General features: G+C 32.5%; 2 protein-coding genes across 3 annotated transcripts in view; both read left to right on the top strand.

Annotated features, from left to right (window-relative positions):
* LOC127720671 (uncharacterized) overlaps positions 1 to 15,676 on the top strand; it is a 241,483-nt gene that overhangs the window by 37,902 nt on the left and 187,905 nt on the right. The gene's annotated exons all lie outside the window — the stretch shown is intronic.
* On the top strand, positions 9,736 to 15,453 carry LOC127720670 (uncharacterized). The gene is made up of 2 exons (XM_052227386.1): positions 9,736 to 9,865; positions 12,948 to 15,453. The coding sequence occupies exon 2, from the start codon at positions 12,954 to 12,956 to the stop codon at positions 14,949 to 14,951; it is 1,998 nt and encodes a 665-aa protein (XP_052083346.1). The 5' UTR covers positions 9,736 to 9,865; positions 12,948 to 12,953; the 3' UTR covers positions 14,952 to 15,453.

Genomic DNA, 15,676 nt, shown 5'->3' with positions numbered 1-15,676 from the left:
GGAAAGTATGTACATACTAAGAGCAGAGTGTTATGTGATTCAATAACATTGTATTTGATAACAAATGTATAACTTGTATGCTAGTATGTATGATGTATATTCTGTAATAGTTTGTTTATTAAAATTGTAGAACTGTTTTTCATGTTTAGAAGTAGAGAACTGCTTTATACGTATAGAATTTAAAAATAAACAAATATCAAAGATAGCCTCTTTATTTAAGGCAAAGGATTCAACGTATATACATACCTAAGCATAATGTATACTGCTGTATGTTTTACTTCATCAACCAGTCAAAATATGATTCAAGACAAGTATAATTCAATTTCGGCATTCTTTAGAAAAGAATTTCAATACAATTTGCTCACCAATGGCTCATTTACAACTTTAATACGTATAGTGAAAGGAGTCTCAAAGGAGTCAGAACAAGTAATCTAGAAAATATACCTTTTTTCATATTTACTGGAGCAACCAGAATAAACATCCCACTTGCAAACAAAACACAATTCAAAAGTATATGACAGTCACAACGCAGATGCGCGCAAGAAAAGCAAGGATAGCAAAGACTTGTTTATCAAAGTTTGATATATTTATTTGTGAATGAAAAAAAGAAAAAGCTAACACTTTTATTGGGCAAAAGAAAAACAATTATTTCGTTCACTATCACTGTGTACTTTGTGTCAATTTTCTCCTCTTCCCGTGTGTTCTCTTGTTACATGTATTGTTTTATACGTTTAAGAAGAATAATCGATGATTGTTTGTTTAACGTCCAGGGGCAAAACATGTATGCATATTCATGACATGCTTAAATTTGCAATAGTATAAAGATTGCCTTTACAAATTTAGTAGACGAGCATGGATGTCTGTAAATGACATCTACCACTGGGATAAATACGATCTGTTGGATGGGGACAGAAATTGTGCTTGGCAATAAACTAATACTGAACCATCAAAAATTCTTGCAAGTGTGTTTTAACGTAAAACGCCGAGGTTAAAGTGTCAACTTTCGAAAAGGAGGAATAAGATGTCTCAGATTCTATTGCATTCTGGGTAATATCTAAGTGTACACCAAACGTTGTGATTGGTTGAAAATGTCCCAAACTATGGAAATACAAAGAAAAGTCGTGACATTATTTTCATTTTGGAGTACGAACAAAACAATTAGTCTTTTAGATTCTAAAACGGACAATTATACATGATGTCACAGTTCCGACAAGACGTGTTTACGTTATCCTACAATACGAACAGCTAAAAAAGACGCCATTATTTAGCAAGGGTCTTAACTACCGGACAGGAGATTTCCAGAAACCATATTGCTATATCCTTTCAGTAGCATATAATTAAAGCAAGTAAGTTCAAAGCTGTGTTAAAGGGATCTGTTAGTTGTACGATAAAGCATATCTTTGTTCGGGTTCACTATTAAATTTAGATAAGTTGAAATGAGCTCGCTCTCTTTACCATACAGTACCAAAATGAGTATTCACTTATGAACGACTTTAGCATGATAAATGAAGACTGTCATCTAGTGACTATGGCTTATGACTGTTTTACAAAAAATGCTGTACTTAACGAATACCAATATAAACAAGGATACAACAAAGAAAGACTTTGGAGTTCGCGGATATTTCATTGATATATATCCAATATGTCTAAATGTCTCATCTGATTTGAGATACATTCGCTGATTCATACTTGTTGTTAACAAACCCATATTAGTTGCTAAATGTTTTGTCTTGATCAGATATTACACTTGAGTTCATCCGAGTGAACAGTTCATCAATATTTTTATTCATAACATTATTAGCATAAATGGTATTATTCATGTACAACTGTTACAAAGCTTACATACGCGCGTTTCGTCTACATGTGGTCCCCCCAGTAGCGCTCGAATCAAGCACTTAAAGGTTCCAAAAAAAGTCCATCTATGCAAATGGTAGAATAAAAGACCCATTGCTTTTCGAATAATTCAACATTTATGCTTGATTGTTTGACACAATTATAACGTTTGGAATACGTGTTTTTTAACAAACATTCGGCGTTCCCATGGAACTAACCGTGTTTCTCTTCTTGCTGACTTGTTCCTTTATTTATATGAGGCTGACTTCATACAGAAACTTCTTCGGAAGTAAGAAAAGAAGTTAGCAGTATCCTTTAACTTCACTTTCCGATATATAGATGATATTATCTCACTAAATAATTCTATTTTTGGTGACTAAGTTTATAGCATCCATCCCATCGAACTTGAAATAAAGGATACAATAGATACAATTAAGTCTGCTTCATATCTTTGACTTATATCTAGAAATTAACAATGTGTGTCGGATGAAAACAAAACTTTACGACAAAAGAGATGATTTCAGCTTCCAAATTGTGAACTTTCCATGTCTAATGTAGCAACATTCAATCGGCGCCTGCATACGGAGTATATATATCTCCCGGCATTCCAGGGCTTGTATTTCCTAGAGGAAATATTTCCTTGATAGAGGATTACTGCTTACAAGGAAGCTTTTAAAACAAGCGTTCCAAGCGATGACGTTGAAATCATCCTTTCGTAAATTTTACGGAAACAATCAAAAAGTTTGTTGACAGTTATGGAATATCTATTTCACAGATGGCGACGGATATGTTTCAATTATCGTAAAAAAAATCCCGTCCCCCTTTTCCCGAATGTGACCTACCGAATTACACTTATCACCAGGTTTATACATCCAGGACCAACACTACGGGAGCCACATGTGGAACAAAATATGTTTACTTCGGAGCACCTGAGATCCCCCTGGATTTCCTTGATATAGGCTGCTGCTTACAAGGAAACTATTAAATCAAGAGTTCTAAGAGGTGAAGTTGAAATCATTCCTTCGTATATTTTGAGGAACGCCATAACAAGTTGGTTGACATTTATGAGATATCTGTTTCACAGATGACAAAGGATATGTTCAAATTGTTGTACTTACAATATCGTCAGCTTTTGGAATATCACCACTTATTCGGGCCTGATCAGAAAGAACACCACTGTCCCAGGTAAGGGAGAGGGTTGGCGCCTTCAAACGAGTTAAACCAGCTACATTCTGTGTGTGTCTATTCCATCTCAGGAGCCTGTAATTCAATGGTTGTCGTTAAGTGCTGTGTAACTTATTTGTTTTTCGTTCATTATTTTTTACATAAATTAGGCCGTTAGTTTTCTCGTTTAAAGTGTTTTGCATTTGTCTTTTACGGTCTTTTATAGCTGACTATGATGTATGGGCTTTTCTATTTGTTGAAGGCCGTACGTATAGTGGTTAATTTCTGTGTCATTTGGTGTCTTGTGGAGAGTTGTCTCATTGGCAATCATACCACATCTTCTCTTTATATATACAAGAAAGTAGGATATATTCTAAACAAAATAGTTCCTACGCACAGCTGTATCTTTATCAGTAGGTGCAATATTTGGGTAGTTTTGGTATCAAATGAAAACTGGGGACTTGGGATCACTGTAGAGCCCTTGTTGAAAGTTTCTTTTAAATAATGAAAAAGGTATATGAAATCATAATAGGAGGCCACATTTGCCATGTTGTTCAGATCAGAAATACCTGTTTTTGTATTAGCAAACTTCCGGGAACCAGTACGCTCTAATATACAATTAAAGGTATGATTAATTTTTCAGCACAAGTCAGGATAAGGTACAGTTTTCACATGAAATGACTGACACTTTATTTTAACTTGAGACAAAGTAGCCATTAATGCTGGAAATTGCAGAATTTAACATAGAAACTGATGTTGCTATGAATTATTTGTTTAATTCCTTTTCCCCAAATGTGATCTACTGAATGAGACTTATCACCGGGTTTGTACTAACATGATCATCTTTATTTTTCTATGTTTATGTGTTATGTACTGTTTTTTGTCTGTCGGTCTTTTTTACTTTTTAAGCCATGCTGATGTCATTTTATTTTCGACTTATGAGCTTGAATGTCCCTTTGCATCTTTCGCCTCTCCTTTATAAACAGTTAATAAAGGCTGTTGTTATCCTTGGAGTCAAAATTTCCACTATCATTGGCATCGACTGGTTGTCAAAGGCATCAAAGCTTATAATTTGGTAATCCATGAGCGCGTTTTGTCTACATAAGTCTCAAATCAAAAGTTGAAGAGCACATAAACCGAAAGTTCCAAAAAGTTGAGTGAAATAAGGCTAAGGCAATATATCCTTAGGGGTAGAATACTTTATGTTTTTGAATATTTCAAGATTTTATAACGGTAAATTTACAGTAAACCCAAGGCGAAGAGGACCGTCAATTGGCTTTGATGGATGCATAAAAACGCATAAAAACTACAGGGAGGTATGAATATTCATACTTTTATTAATACCAATGCCGTATGATAATATATATAGTATGTTGTAGTTCTTGATAACATAACAAACGTGTATTAGAATGAATAAGGTTAATGAACATCTAAGTGTGTACCTTTCGGTAATGCCTTTAATGTAAAACCTATTGACTTCATAAGCATTACTTATGTGATATTGAATAGATCAAGGTCTACAAAATTATAAATAACTGTGTCGTTCTCCTGAATTAATGTGTACCTTCAACCATGGCCGTTCTCCAACAGTACAAGCTAGAATATAATTCAGGACTAGAATATATTTTTGATCATGAGGCGCTGCCTTACTTATGTTTACTATATTTAATATAGTGTTTGAAAAAAATACAAGTATTGGTGAATTTTGTCCTTTAAGATATGATATCTTATGAGGCGTTCACTTGCAATTTCGAGTATGTTGACATTGTCTTTGTCTTTCTGTATCTAAGACAGTTTTCATCCTCAAATGGAAAGTTGTGAACACCATCATCAAAAGGCAATGGATTCTAAAGGAAGTATACTTGTAATTTCTGCTGTTTTATCATTTTTTCCAGATGTTTTGCTTTCAACAAGTATTCTCTATTTTGTAGGTTTTGGAAAATTAGAAAATATCGTCATTCACGGGGCAACAAGTCCTATAAGGAGTTGTCTGACAATTTTGTGAAAATAAACAATATGTAGATTTAACTTTTAAATGATCATTCTGTTAAAGAACAAATTCCTGGCTATTTTGATAATACTGAACTCCCTCTTATTTGTTATGTTTACAAAAAATCTACCCGGAAATATGTGTTTGATTACAGCGAAGTGTGTAAAGATGTTAATATCAGTGACAATACACCTACCTCATGAAATTGCAGTAAATCCGAATACATTAATGGCCCCAATTCCCATGTTATAACAGGAGACTTTAACATCGTTCGTGACCGAGAGTTGAAATCATTCCTCAGTAAAGGACCTAAATATCGTCCTCCGTCAATTATTTATTGGAATGAGTGTCGTAAATAAAGGCAACAGTAGTATACCGCTGTTCGCTATTCATAAATCGATTGAGAAAAAAACAAATCCGGGTTACAAACTAAAACTGAGGGAAACACATCAAATATAAGAGGGGAACTACGACACAACAGATACACAACATTAAAATATAACACACACAGAAACGAACTATAATATAACAATGGCCATATTCCTGACTTGGTACAGGACATTTTAAGAAAAAAATGGTGGGTTGAACCTGGTTTTGTGGCTAGCCAAACCTCCCGCTTTTATGGCAATGTTAAATATAAGATTAAAATGACAACATTACATGACAGGATTACAATACAAATAAATTGGAGAACATATAGGACAGAGAAACATCATCAACGACTCACTCCGTACTTACTGCTCTAAATGGATAAAACGAGAAAAAGCTGACAAGAAATCGTTAGATTTTTTTTTAATTCGGTAATGAACATAGTTGACATACGTATTCAACATTTTAGAGATCATTTTACTCCTAACAACAACCATTATAGCCCAATTTCCCGTATCAAGCATAAACTAAAAGAACTCGCCATGGAATATATTTTTGTCCCGGCTGATAAGGCTACTAACAATATCATTATTGATGTTCTACAAAAGGAAATCACGAATTCACCACCATTCCAACGGACTCCATTTTCGGAAAATGACATCTGTAACAAACATAAACTTTTAGCTACCTCTTTACAAGCAGAACCAAATACAATGAAAGTTACAACTATGTACTGGCTTCCGAAGCTGCATAAAACTCCTTCCAAATATATATTTATTTCGTCTTCAAGCCATTGTTCCACTATTAAACTATCTATTCTACTTACAAGTACACTTGGTACAATCAAAAACCTGGTAATAAATTGTTCAAATAAGGCCTTTGAAATAATGGAATTAATTACTTTTGGAGTGTCAAAAATTCGTTGGAAGTACTTGATAAATTACATGCTTATATTGGTGATTTCGAATCTGTTCAAAGTTTTGATTTTTCTACCCTATATACCACGTTGCATCATAATCTTTTTAAGAAACAAATCACACACCTGATTAAATGGGCATTTAAAACGTCGGAATGCGAATATATATGTTCAAACTCTTTTAGGTCATTTTTTAGTAACAACAAACAAAAGAACTATATCAATTGGACCTGCTTTGATACTATAACTGCCCTTGAATTTTTACTAGATAACATGGACGGTATGGAGATTCCGTATATCGTCAGGTTATCGGAATTCCCATGGGGACTAACTGTGCACCACTTATTGCGGACCTGTTTCTGTACTGTTATGAGTTACAATTTATGACTAAAATCAGCAAAGACCCATCGAAACAACATCTGATTCAAAAATTTAATAACACTTTTAGATATTTAGATGATATATTGGCTCTCAATAATGACGACTTCAATATGTACACTAAAGAGATTTATCCTGCCGAACTGATTTAAATAAAGCTAATACTAACAATGAACACTGCCCTTTCCTGGATCTTGATATCTTTATCTTTAACGGGAAACTTAATACCAAAATTTATGATAAAAGAGATGATTTTTCATTACTTATTGTTAATTATCCATTTTTAGATGGTGACGTTCCCTTGTCGCCATCTTATGGTGTTTATATATCTCAACTTGTTCGATTCGCTCGTGTATGTAACAACGTATTTGACTTCAACGAAAGAAATCTCTGTATTACTGAAAAATTATTACACCAGGGTTTTCGTTTTCACAAACTAGTTAAAACATTTACTAAATTTTATCATCGGTACAAGGACATCATTCGTAAATATAAATCAACATGCAGACATCTTATACGTTCAGGTATTTCACATCCAATATTTTATGGTAATATTCTTTACAAAGCACAAAAATGTCGGCATTCACTTCAAAAGCTAACCAAACCTTTAAACAGACTTATTCGAAAAGGATATAGGTACGATACTGTTGTCAAGTCATTAAGGATTGCATATTTTGGTATTAATATTGATTCACTCATAGGGTCTTTGCATCGGAAATAAACACATTTATTTTAAAACCAATTGTTGGTAAGTTATGGGTTATGTTCTTCTTATATATTTTGTGATGGTATGATACTAAACCCCTAATGGGAGGGATTGTACTTGATTTTCATATAATTAAGACATAATCTTTCAATCAGTTTAATTGAGGTTTGGAGCTGGCATGTCAGTAACTGCTAGTAGTCCTTTGTTCATTTATGTATCATTGCTATTTTGCTTAGTTTAACCCCGCCGCATTTTTGTGCCTGTCCCAAGTCAGGAGCCTTTGACCTTTGTTAGTCTTGTATGTTTTTTTTAAATTTTAGTTCATTTATATGTTTTGGAGTTTAGTGTGACGTCCATTTTCCCTGAACTAGCACACAATTTTATTTAGGGGCCAGCTGAGGACCACCTCCGGGTGCGGGATTTTCTCGCTACATTGAAGACCCATTGGTGGCCTTCGGCTGTTGTTTGTTCATTGGTCGGGTTGTTGTCTCTTTGACATATTCCCAATTTCCAATCTCAATTTTATTAAACATTCTGATGATTTTTGCATTATTTGAATTTACTTCAAAATAATAGACGATACTTGCATTTTACCCCTTTGTGTTTTTTTTTATAGCATTGATGACCATACTGGTTCGCTGGCGTGATCATTTGACATATTATTCAATAAGATACACCAAGGATTATTGTGGCCTAGTTTGGTTCATTCGGTTCTGTAGTTCAAGGGGAGATCATTCTTGTAAAAGATAATTGACGGCAAAAGCCCAAACTGGCCCTTTGGACTGGTAAACTAAAAAGAAATTAGTAGTATATCAGAAACAAAACATTATTACTCTAATAATCAGTACATTTGAGGCAGAAGTGTAACTCATCTTCCAAACTATGTCAATTAAATGGTTCTCACAATATTCGTGCACAGGTTGGAAAAAAATATTTCTCTCTGCTACAGCCTTTGACACTTTTATGCTCTTCAACTTTTTACTTGTTTGGCTTTCTAACTATTTTGATCTGAGCGTCATTGATCAAAATCGATCTAAGGAAATAAGTCCAAATTGGGATGTATAAAGATCGTCCGCAAACATATAATTAGTAAATTCAAGTATTTGTGTATACGAAAAGAATGGTCAATGTAACAAGTATCTAATAAGTGTTAACTAAAGATCTTTTCGTGGAAGTTAGTACCTATATAAAGGGATACTACAGCCCGTTATTGTTCGAGTAAATGGGCCAAACAGCATAATGGGAATGATTTTATCGTTTAAACGTAAAGAAAGTGTTCATTTCAATGAAGTTTCATGTTAGCAGAAAAAGAGCTAACTATTAAGCTGTTGATACCATCGGAGACGCAACATCCTCCTACTTTGTAAACAATTGTCAATTTCACTGGAATGAATGGGATCGAATCAGTCAAACCTGTTAAGATTTTTTTTATCTTTTCTGTCATTGTTAAAATACTACTAGGAATAAAGACTATTTGATCATAAATCAAAAAGTATTAACAGAAACATCGAGCTCCAATGTAAATTCCAAATTTGCGAAGTCATAAAACCTGAAAAAATTCAAACGGTCTACTATATATACAAATGGAACGAATAAAAACAAGTATTATTCCTGACTTGGTACATGCAATTTCCTCTATGTTCCAAATAAATTGTGTCGAAAATATATATCTTGCAATTAGTTCGGCATATCTGTTGTTAGAACAACGTTGTTTTGTACATAGTTTGACTTTGTGTGGCGTTATACATAGAAATCTATCAATTGGGATGATTTAAATTTTTTGTAGACATTATAAACATATGGAGATGCAGGGTGATACAATCGTCTCCTGGGACATGAAAATCACTGCTAAATGAGAAGCTGGCTTGCATTTATTTCAATTGAGCACGAAGAATAATAGTGTAAAAATACTACACGATCTAAAATATGTGAAGGTTAACAATTAATAAAAATCATACTGTAACAAAACTAATTACAGTTAATTAAATAGTTATCAAAGGTACCAGAATTATAATTTAATACGTCAGACGCGCGTTTCGTCTACATACGACTCATCAGTGACGCTCAGATCAAAATAGTTATAAAGCCAAACAAGTACAAAGTTGAATACACAACAAAATTTTAAAGCAGTGATTACGTTATTACGTGTTATCTGCTATACTCATTTTTCAATCATCAGTTACCTACTATTAAAAACTTTAATTTGAACAAAAGAGTTACACAAATCAATAAACTAAGTGAGAAATATAACACTATTATAATAGTATGTTTACATGTACCTTATTAAATGCCTATTCATTGTTGCTACCAGTACAATAGTTCTGTTTGTGTTTTGATCGTCGTCAAGTTATTGTAAGCGTTAATTGTCGGTGTTAAAATCATGTTTTTTAACCTAACAATGTGTTGTGATCACAGGTGTGTATCAAACACAATATAACATGAAGTTACCATTTTGAAATAGATGTAAACAATTCCTAGGGAAAAGCTTAACAAACGTGAAAAAGTTCATGTAAGTAGTCAACAAAGATAAAGTTTTGAATGTTAGTAATATATTAGTTTATCATTTACTTGTATAAATAAAGGCAACAGTAGTATACCGCTGTTCGAAATTCATAAATCGATTGAGAAAAAAACAAATCCGGGTTACAAACTAAAACTGAGGGAAACATATATAAGAGGAGAACTACGTCACAACAGAAACACCACATTAAAATGTAACACACACAGAAATGAACTATAATATAACAGTGGCCATTTTCCTGACTTGGTACAGGACATTTTAAGAAAAAAATGGTGGGTTGAACCTGGTTTTGTGGCTAGCCAGACCTCCCGCTTTTATGGCAATGTTAAATATAACATTATAATGACAACATTACATGACAGGACTACAATACAAATAAATGGGAGAACATATAGGACAGAGAAACATACGAATAATAGCTAACAAAAGGTACCAGGTTTAAAATTTAAGACGCGCGTTTCATCCACACAAGACTAACCAGTGACGCTCAGATCAAAAAAGTTCGAAAGCCAAAACAAGTACAAAGTTGAAGAGCATTGAGGACCAAAAGTTCCAAAAAGTTCTGCCAAATACGGCTAAGGTTATATGTTTGGGATAAGAAAATCCTTAGTATTTAGAATAATTCATACTTTTGCAAACAGTAAATTTATACAAATGACTATATAATAGATATACATGATAACACCGAAGTGGTGACTAACTATAGAATAAAAACGGATACATAAAACAACATAAACCAGCACATAAAAATTCACAGCCGAGTAAGCCAAAGAGATCAACGCAAAAAAAAAGGTGACGTCACATTTGAATTTCTGAAATTTCCCCAAAATAGGATAGAATTAGGATAGAATTCAAGATTTGGTTTAAAATACTCATATAACATTTATTAATAACAATGAAAATTACAATACTAATTAATATAAAATGTGGTAGTAATTAGATAATTAATAGTATTATCTAGCTATGTCGGTGTTTCTTCTAAATCAAACTGTAAACCAAATATATCGTATAAATTCAGTTGACCCAAACTAAAATCTAATTAATGAACTGGGTGATTAATTATCTTTACCATAACACACGAATACAACAGAAAAAATATAAGATTTACAACTACAAACGATAAGACATTTGTCAAAATCCGATGAGAATAACAAATATAACATCAAAACTAAATACATGAATTTTGGAATGAAAAGTACCGTGACACGTCTTATAGCAATGCGAATTCACACTCAGCAAAACAGTCACAATCGGGAATAAGTCACGTTCGGTAATTAAAAGATCAGACGATGTAATGTCAAACCACAATCTAACACGTGGTAAAAATTTCCTTAGTTAGTTTGGACAAAGACACATCGTATAGATTGACCAGTTCGTTATGGTGTCCGTAAAATTTACGGAGTGTCATTTTTAATCTGTCCTCCTAATAACTTTGTTGGAGCAATTTCTGCGTTAGGAGCACACTCCTGTATATAAAATATTACTTAAATTTTACAGTTCAATAACATTTAGAAATATTAAAAGGCTATGATAGGATTACTATGTTTATTAAGCAGATTCCTACGAGTTTCCTCGGTGGGCTGATAAACGAACTTTTATTGACTGTTTCCGGAATGTTATCACATGCCTTTCCGTTAATGTCCGTGACGTTTATTGCTTGCACCTTCGTGAATTTCCGGAAATTTGTTTGTAAACATGACAGACAACACGGCTGCGTTTGTCGAGTCTTTGAAAAGCAACAACACAGTGCGGAAAACCGCTAGTGATTTAATACTTTTCACAAAATGGTTGAGAACCAACAATAAATTAGGATTACACATGTTTTGAAAGACATATCAAAATTTGAGTCCAGGCTCTAGACAGGTTCCAGCCCCAACAACTTCAGGCATAACTATGTGTATGTTTTCGGGGGCAACCATCACAGGAAAGGTGACAATAAACTTTTCAAACTAAGAACATGATAATTGTTGTGATATGTCACAAGATAAATAAAATGCTTGTATTATCAATAAAATCAATTAAAATTAAGAAATTTGTATTTGGCTGTCTGAAAATTATCATCTTAAAGTTCAAAAAAAGAAAAAATCTTAATAGTTCTTGTTTGTATTTCTTCTGCTGAAGTATATGATAAATAGATCATTTCATGTCATTTTTCATATCAGACCCTTTATCAGCCCTCGTTCATGATATTAACCCTCGAGCCTACGGCTCTTGGGCTGATATCATTACCTAGGGCCGATAAAGGGTCTGATATGAAAATGCCATGTAATAATCTATACATATTATTGATTTGAATGACTGAACGATGTTTTGTCAGGTATTGTATTTTAAACCCACTATTAATCATCCACATTGATATGTACCATGCCTGATCTTATTATGTGATAATAAATTCATCTGTTTTTAGTAAACAATATTATACACAGCATTTCCGATTCTTAAATTAATATAAATATATTCTTTGGTGATTTTATTAAACGTTATTTACATATCAATTATCCCGTTTGATTTCTAATTTGTAAATGTATTTATATGTTTCTCTGCAAAGAAATTAATCAATGGTTAAGTGAGTGGATATACTATTTGTCAATACAAATAGATAATTTAATTTTACGTCAAATGAAGTTTACAAAATAAAATAAAAACGAATATGGAATTAAAATTTATTGATGCAGAATTTGAAAAGTTTGGTTTACATTTTTTAAATATTTATCTAAATTTTCTTTAGGTAGTATATATTTCAGGCCAGTAATCGTAGTCTGTCAACTTGTTTTGGATATGCGTACAAGCAACAATCAATCAATCAACCATAACTAAACAGATCTATCTTGTATTTCGCATGTTTTAAGTTGCATATATAGTAGGAAATTTTCCACGCCGACGCACCTAATTTAAACAGTTTTAATTAAAAAAAAAAAAAAAAAAAAAAAGCAGCAGAATGTTTTTTCTACAGCAAGTCGAAAGAAAAGCCCGATCTTGTTTCAAATTTAAAACATAAACCAAATATGAAACAGACTAAATATTAAAATTTTGGTGATCATTTATATAAGACTAATAGTTTGTTTTGTAGATTGGAATGCTGATAATGACTGACAGGTCCATAGAAACAAGTGATTCGGTGAATTTTTACAATTATCTTTGCAAGAAGATTGGATCTGAAGAGGTCGTGAAAATTAGGAGGTTGACTTTCCTTATTTATGACATTGCACAAAGTGATACGTTTATAAGTAGTGGGAGGAAAGGAGAAGGACTCAACCTAAAAGGCAGTGACATAGATGTTATGATTGTAGAAAAGAGCATGAAGGTGTATGAATCAGAAACAGACGTTGTTATTGAAAAAAAAGTGGCAGCATTTATTATGAATACTGACGACACACAACCATGTTTTACACAATTATATCTTCTAACTCATCACCAGAATTATACACTAAAGGTTTCCGAGTTACTTCTAAATATGCTACAAAAAAATCAGCTGGGATCTGTGCTTTCAAGTGAACAATATAAGTTATTTAAAATGTCAAAATTTGAAGCATCACATAATTCAAAAATTCATGGTCCGTGTGTAACAGATGGAGATGATAATTATGATTGTGCATTTTGTCTTAAATGCGACACATGGATTTTTCAAGCCCAGCCATGGGTGAGTAGACCGCGTACAGCATGGCCTTCACCTGAATTAATTTCTAAAATAATATCTTGTGGTGTGCTTTTTGTTCCAATTGGCTACAAGGGATCAATAAATGAAAACATTGAATGGCGAATTTCATTTTCTGTAGCGGAAAAAATTCTGATATTTTCCTTCAGCCATACACAATTATTATGTTATGCTATGTTAAAAATCTTGCTGAAGGAAATAGTAGATAAACATGAGGATTTGAAAGGTCTATTGTGTTCATATTTCTTAAAAACACTGATGTTTTGGATTTCAGAAGAAACAGATCCATATGCATGGAGACCAGATAATTTGATACCATGTTTTATGGCATGTCTGAAAAGACTGCTCTACTGTGTACGATATTCAATATTGTCACATTATTTTATTCCTGGAAATAACTTGTTCTTTTTACGGTTCAATACGCATAACAAGTACAAATTAACCACCATACTCATGAATTTGTATGGAGAAGGAATCAATTGCTTTGCATCTACTGATACCCTACAAGATCAACAATACCAGTCCTACGAAATCAAAATGTCGTTGAATAGCGATAACAACATATATTTACAACAATTGATGCCAACATTTTGTTTTCTTCGTAATGTGTGTTATGATAATAGAGTTAATAGATTTTGGAAACTGTTCTATGATTTTTCACATCACTCCAAAACTAATTTATCAAGTGGTCTATTTGCTTTACAACTTTCAGCTTCATTTATGCTAGTTCCGGAAGCATCACAATATCCAAAAATCTCAGGAAACAAATGCCATTACGTAAGGTACAAACATGATCTTAGTCATTTAATGATCGGTTTACATTCAGATACAGTATCAGGATTGCTGATGTTAGCTTCTTTCTTCTATGTTCATAAAAAATACTTATCTTCATTAACTGTAATAGCATATACATTGAAGAAATGCATGGCAGAGAACATTTATCTTGGATTATTCAATAATAGCAAACTTGATCCTATCAAACAACATGTAATGAGACTGGTGAAAAGGGAAAAACTTCATACAATATTAAAATCATTAACAATTTATTCTTTTCGACTTGAGCATAATTCATCAATAGTTCCACAAGAATTACAACAAGATGTGCAAAGGAGGGGTACTATATTTCATCCGTTGCCATATGCACATTTCCTCAGCTTTCTATGTCACTACCATCGACATGACATTACATCATACCAACAGTCTTTACAACAGCTAGTTTATGTTGAATGGATTATATCAGATTGTCGTACTTTCGTTTCACGTCCTGATTCCATAAATTCAGTTATTATGTGTGGAATAGCTCACCTGACTTTGGGTGAGTCATACCCTGCTAGAAGAGCTTTCGAATGTGCTGCTAGGCTTGATAAGTATAATGAAACTAGTGCAGCATCAAGGCTGTTCAGTTTTATCGGATGTTAACAGACATTTGGTTAACATGCTTTTTTTCTCCATATAATTTTTTAAAGAAATATTTAAGCAATAATATTAAAGGCAAAAGTAGTATACTACTGTTCAATAGTCAATGGTACCGGTTTTATTGCACCAGATTCATAATAGGAAAAAAACTTATTCAATATTTTTGGAAATATAAAATTTTGTTGTAATAACCTATTGAAATCCTATATTTTATTGTATTTCATTGAAAATGATACAAATGAGAGCCTTAATTTTAATATTTTTGAAATGATTTTTGTTTTCCTAACTATTTATTTTCCTAAACAAATGATTAAGAAAGCCAGACTTTTTTGAAAAATATATTTTAGTTTTATCAAAATTACTTGATTTAAAAACATTCATGTACCTAGAGGTATAATTTATTATCTCTCTCTAATTAGCTGAATTAACACCTGTTGAACAAGAAAATTTAACTGTTGTAAAAACAGTCATTATATAGTTTAAAATAAAACAAATAACAAGAGGTTATATTTGTTGATTGAATTTGTCCTTTAAAGTTGATTTTGATAAATCAATGTCTAATGATCATGATATTTGTCTGAATTTACATGTAGGTAACAAGCTATATAATGTATAAGACAGTGACTTATTAATGGTTCCTTTAAATACAAATTATGGTATGTTTCTACAATCTTTATAATCTTCTTATTCCTTTTTTTTTTGTTCATTCAATACAAAATAAAGAATCT

This window comes from Mytilus californianus, unplaced genomic scaffold (genome assembly GCF_021869535.1).
Source record: "Mytilus californianus isolate M0D057914Y unplaced genomic scaffold, xbMytCali1.0.p SCAF_11, whole genome shotgun sequence".
Taxonomy (NCBI): Eukaryota; Metazoa; Mollusca; class Bivalvia; order Mytilida; family Mytilidae; genus Mytilus; species Mytilus californianus.
The sequence above is the reverse complement of the archived record's forward strand: the minus strand, read 5'-3'. Positions and strand labels throughout refer to the sequence as shown.

What these genes read in the sequence shown, in the direction of transcription:
- LOC127720670 (XM_052227386.1), top strand. Translation starts at nt 12,954, where the DNA reads ATGCTGATAATGACTGACAGGTCCATAGAAACAAGTGATTCGGTGAAT.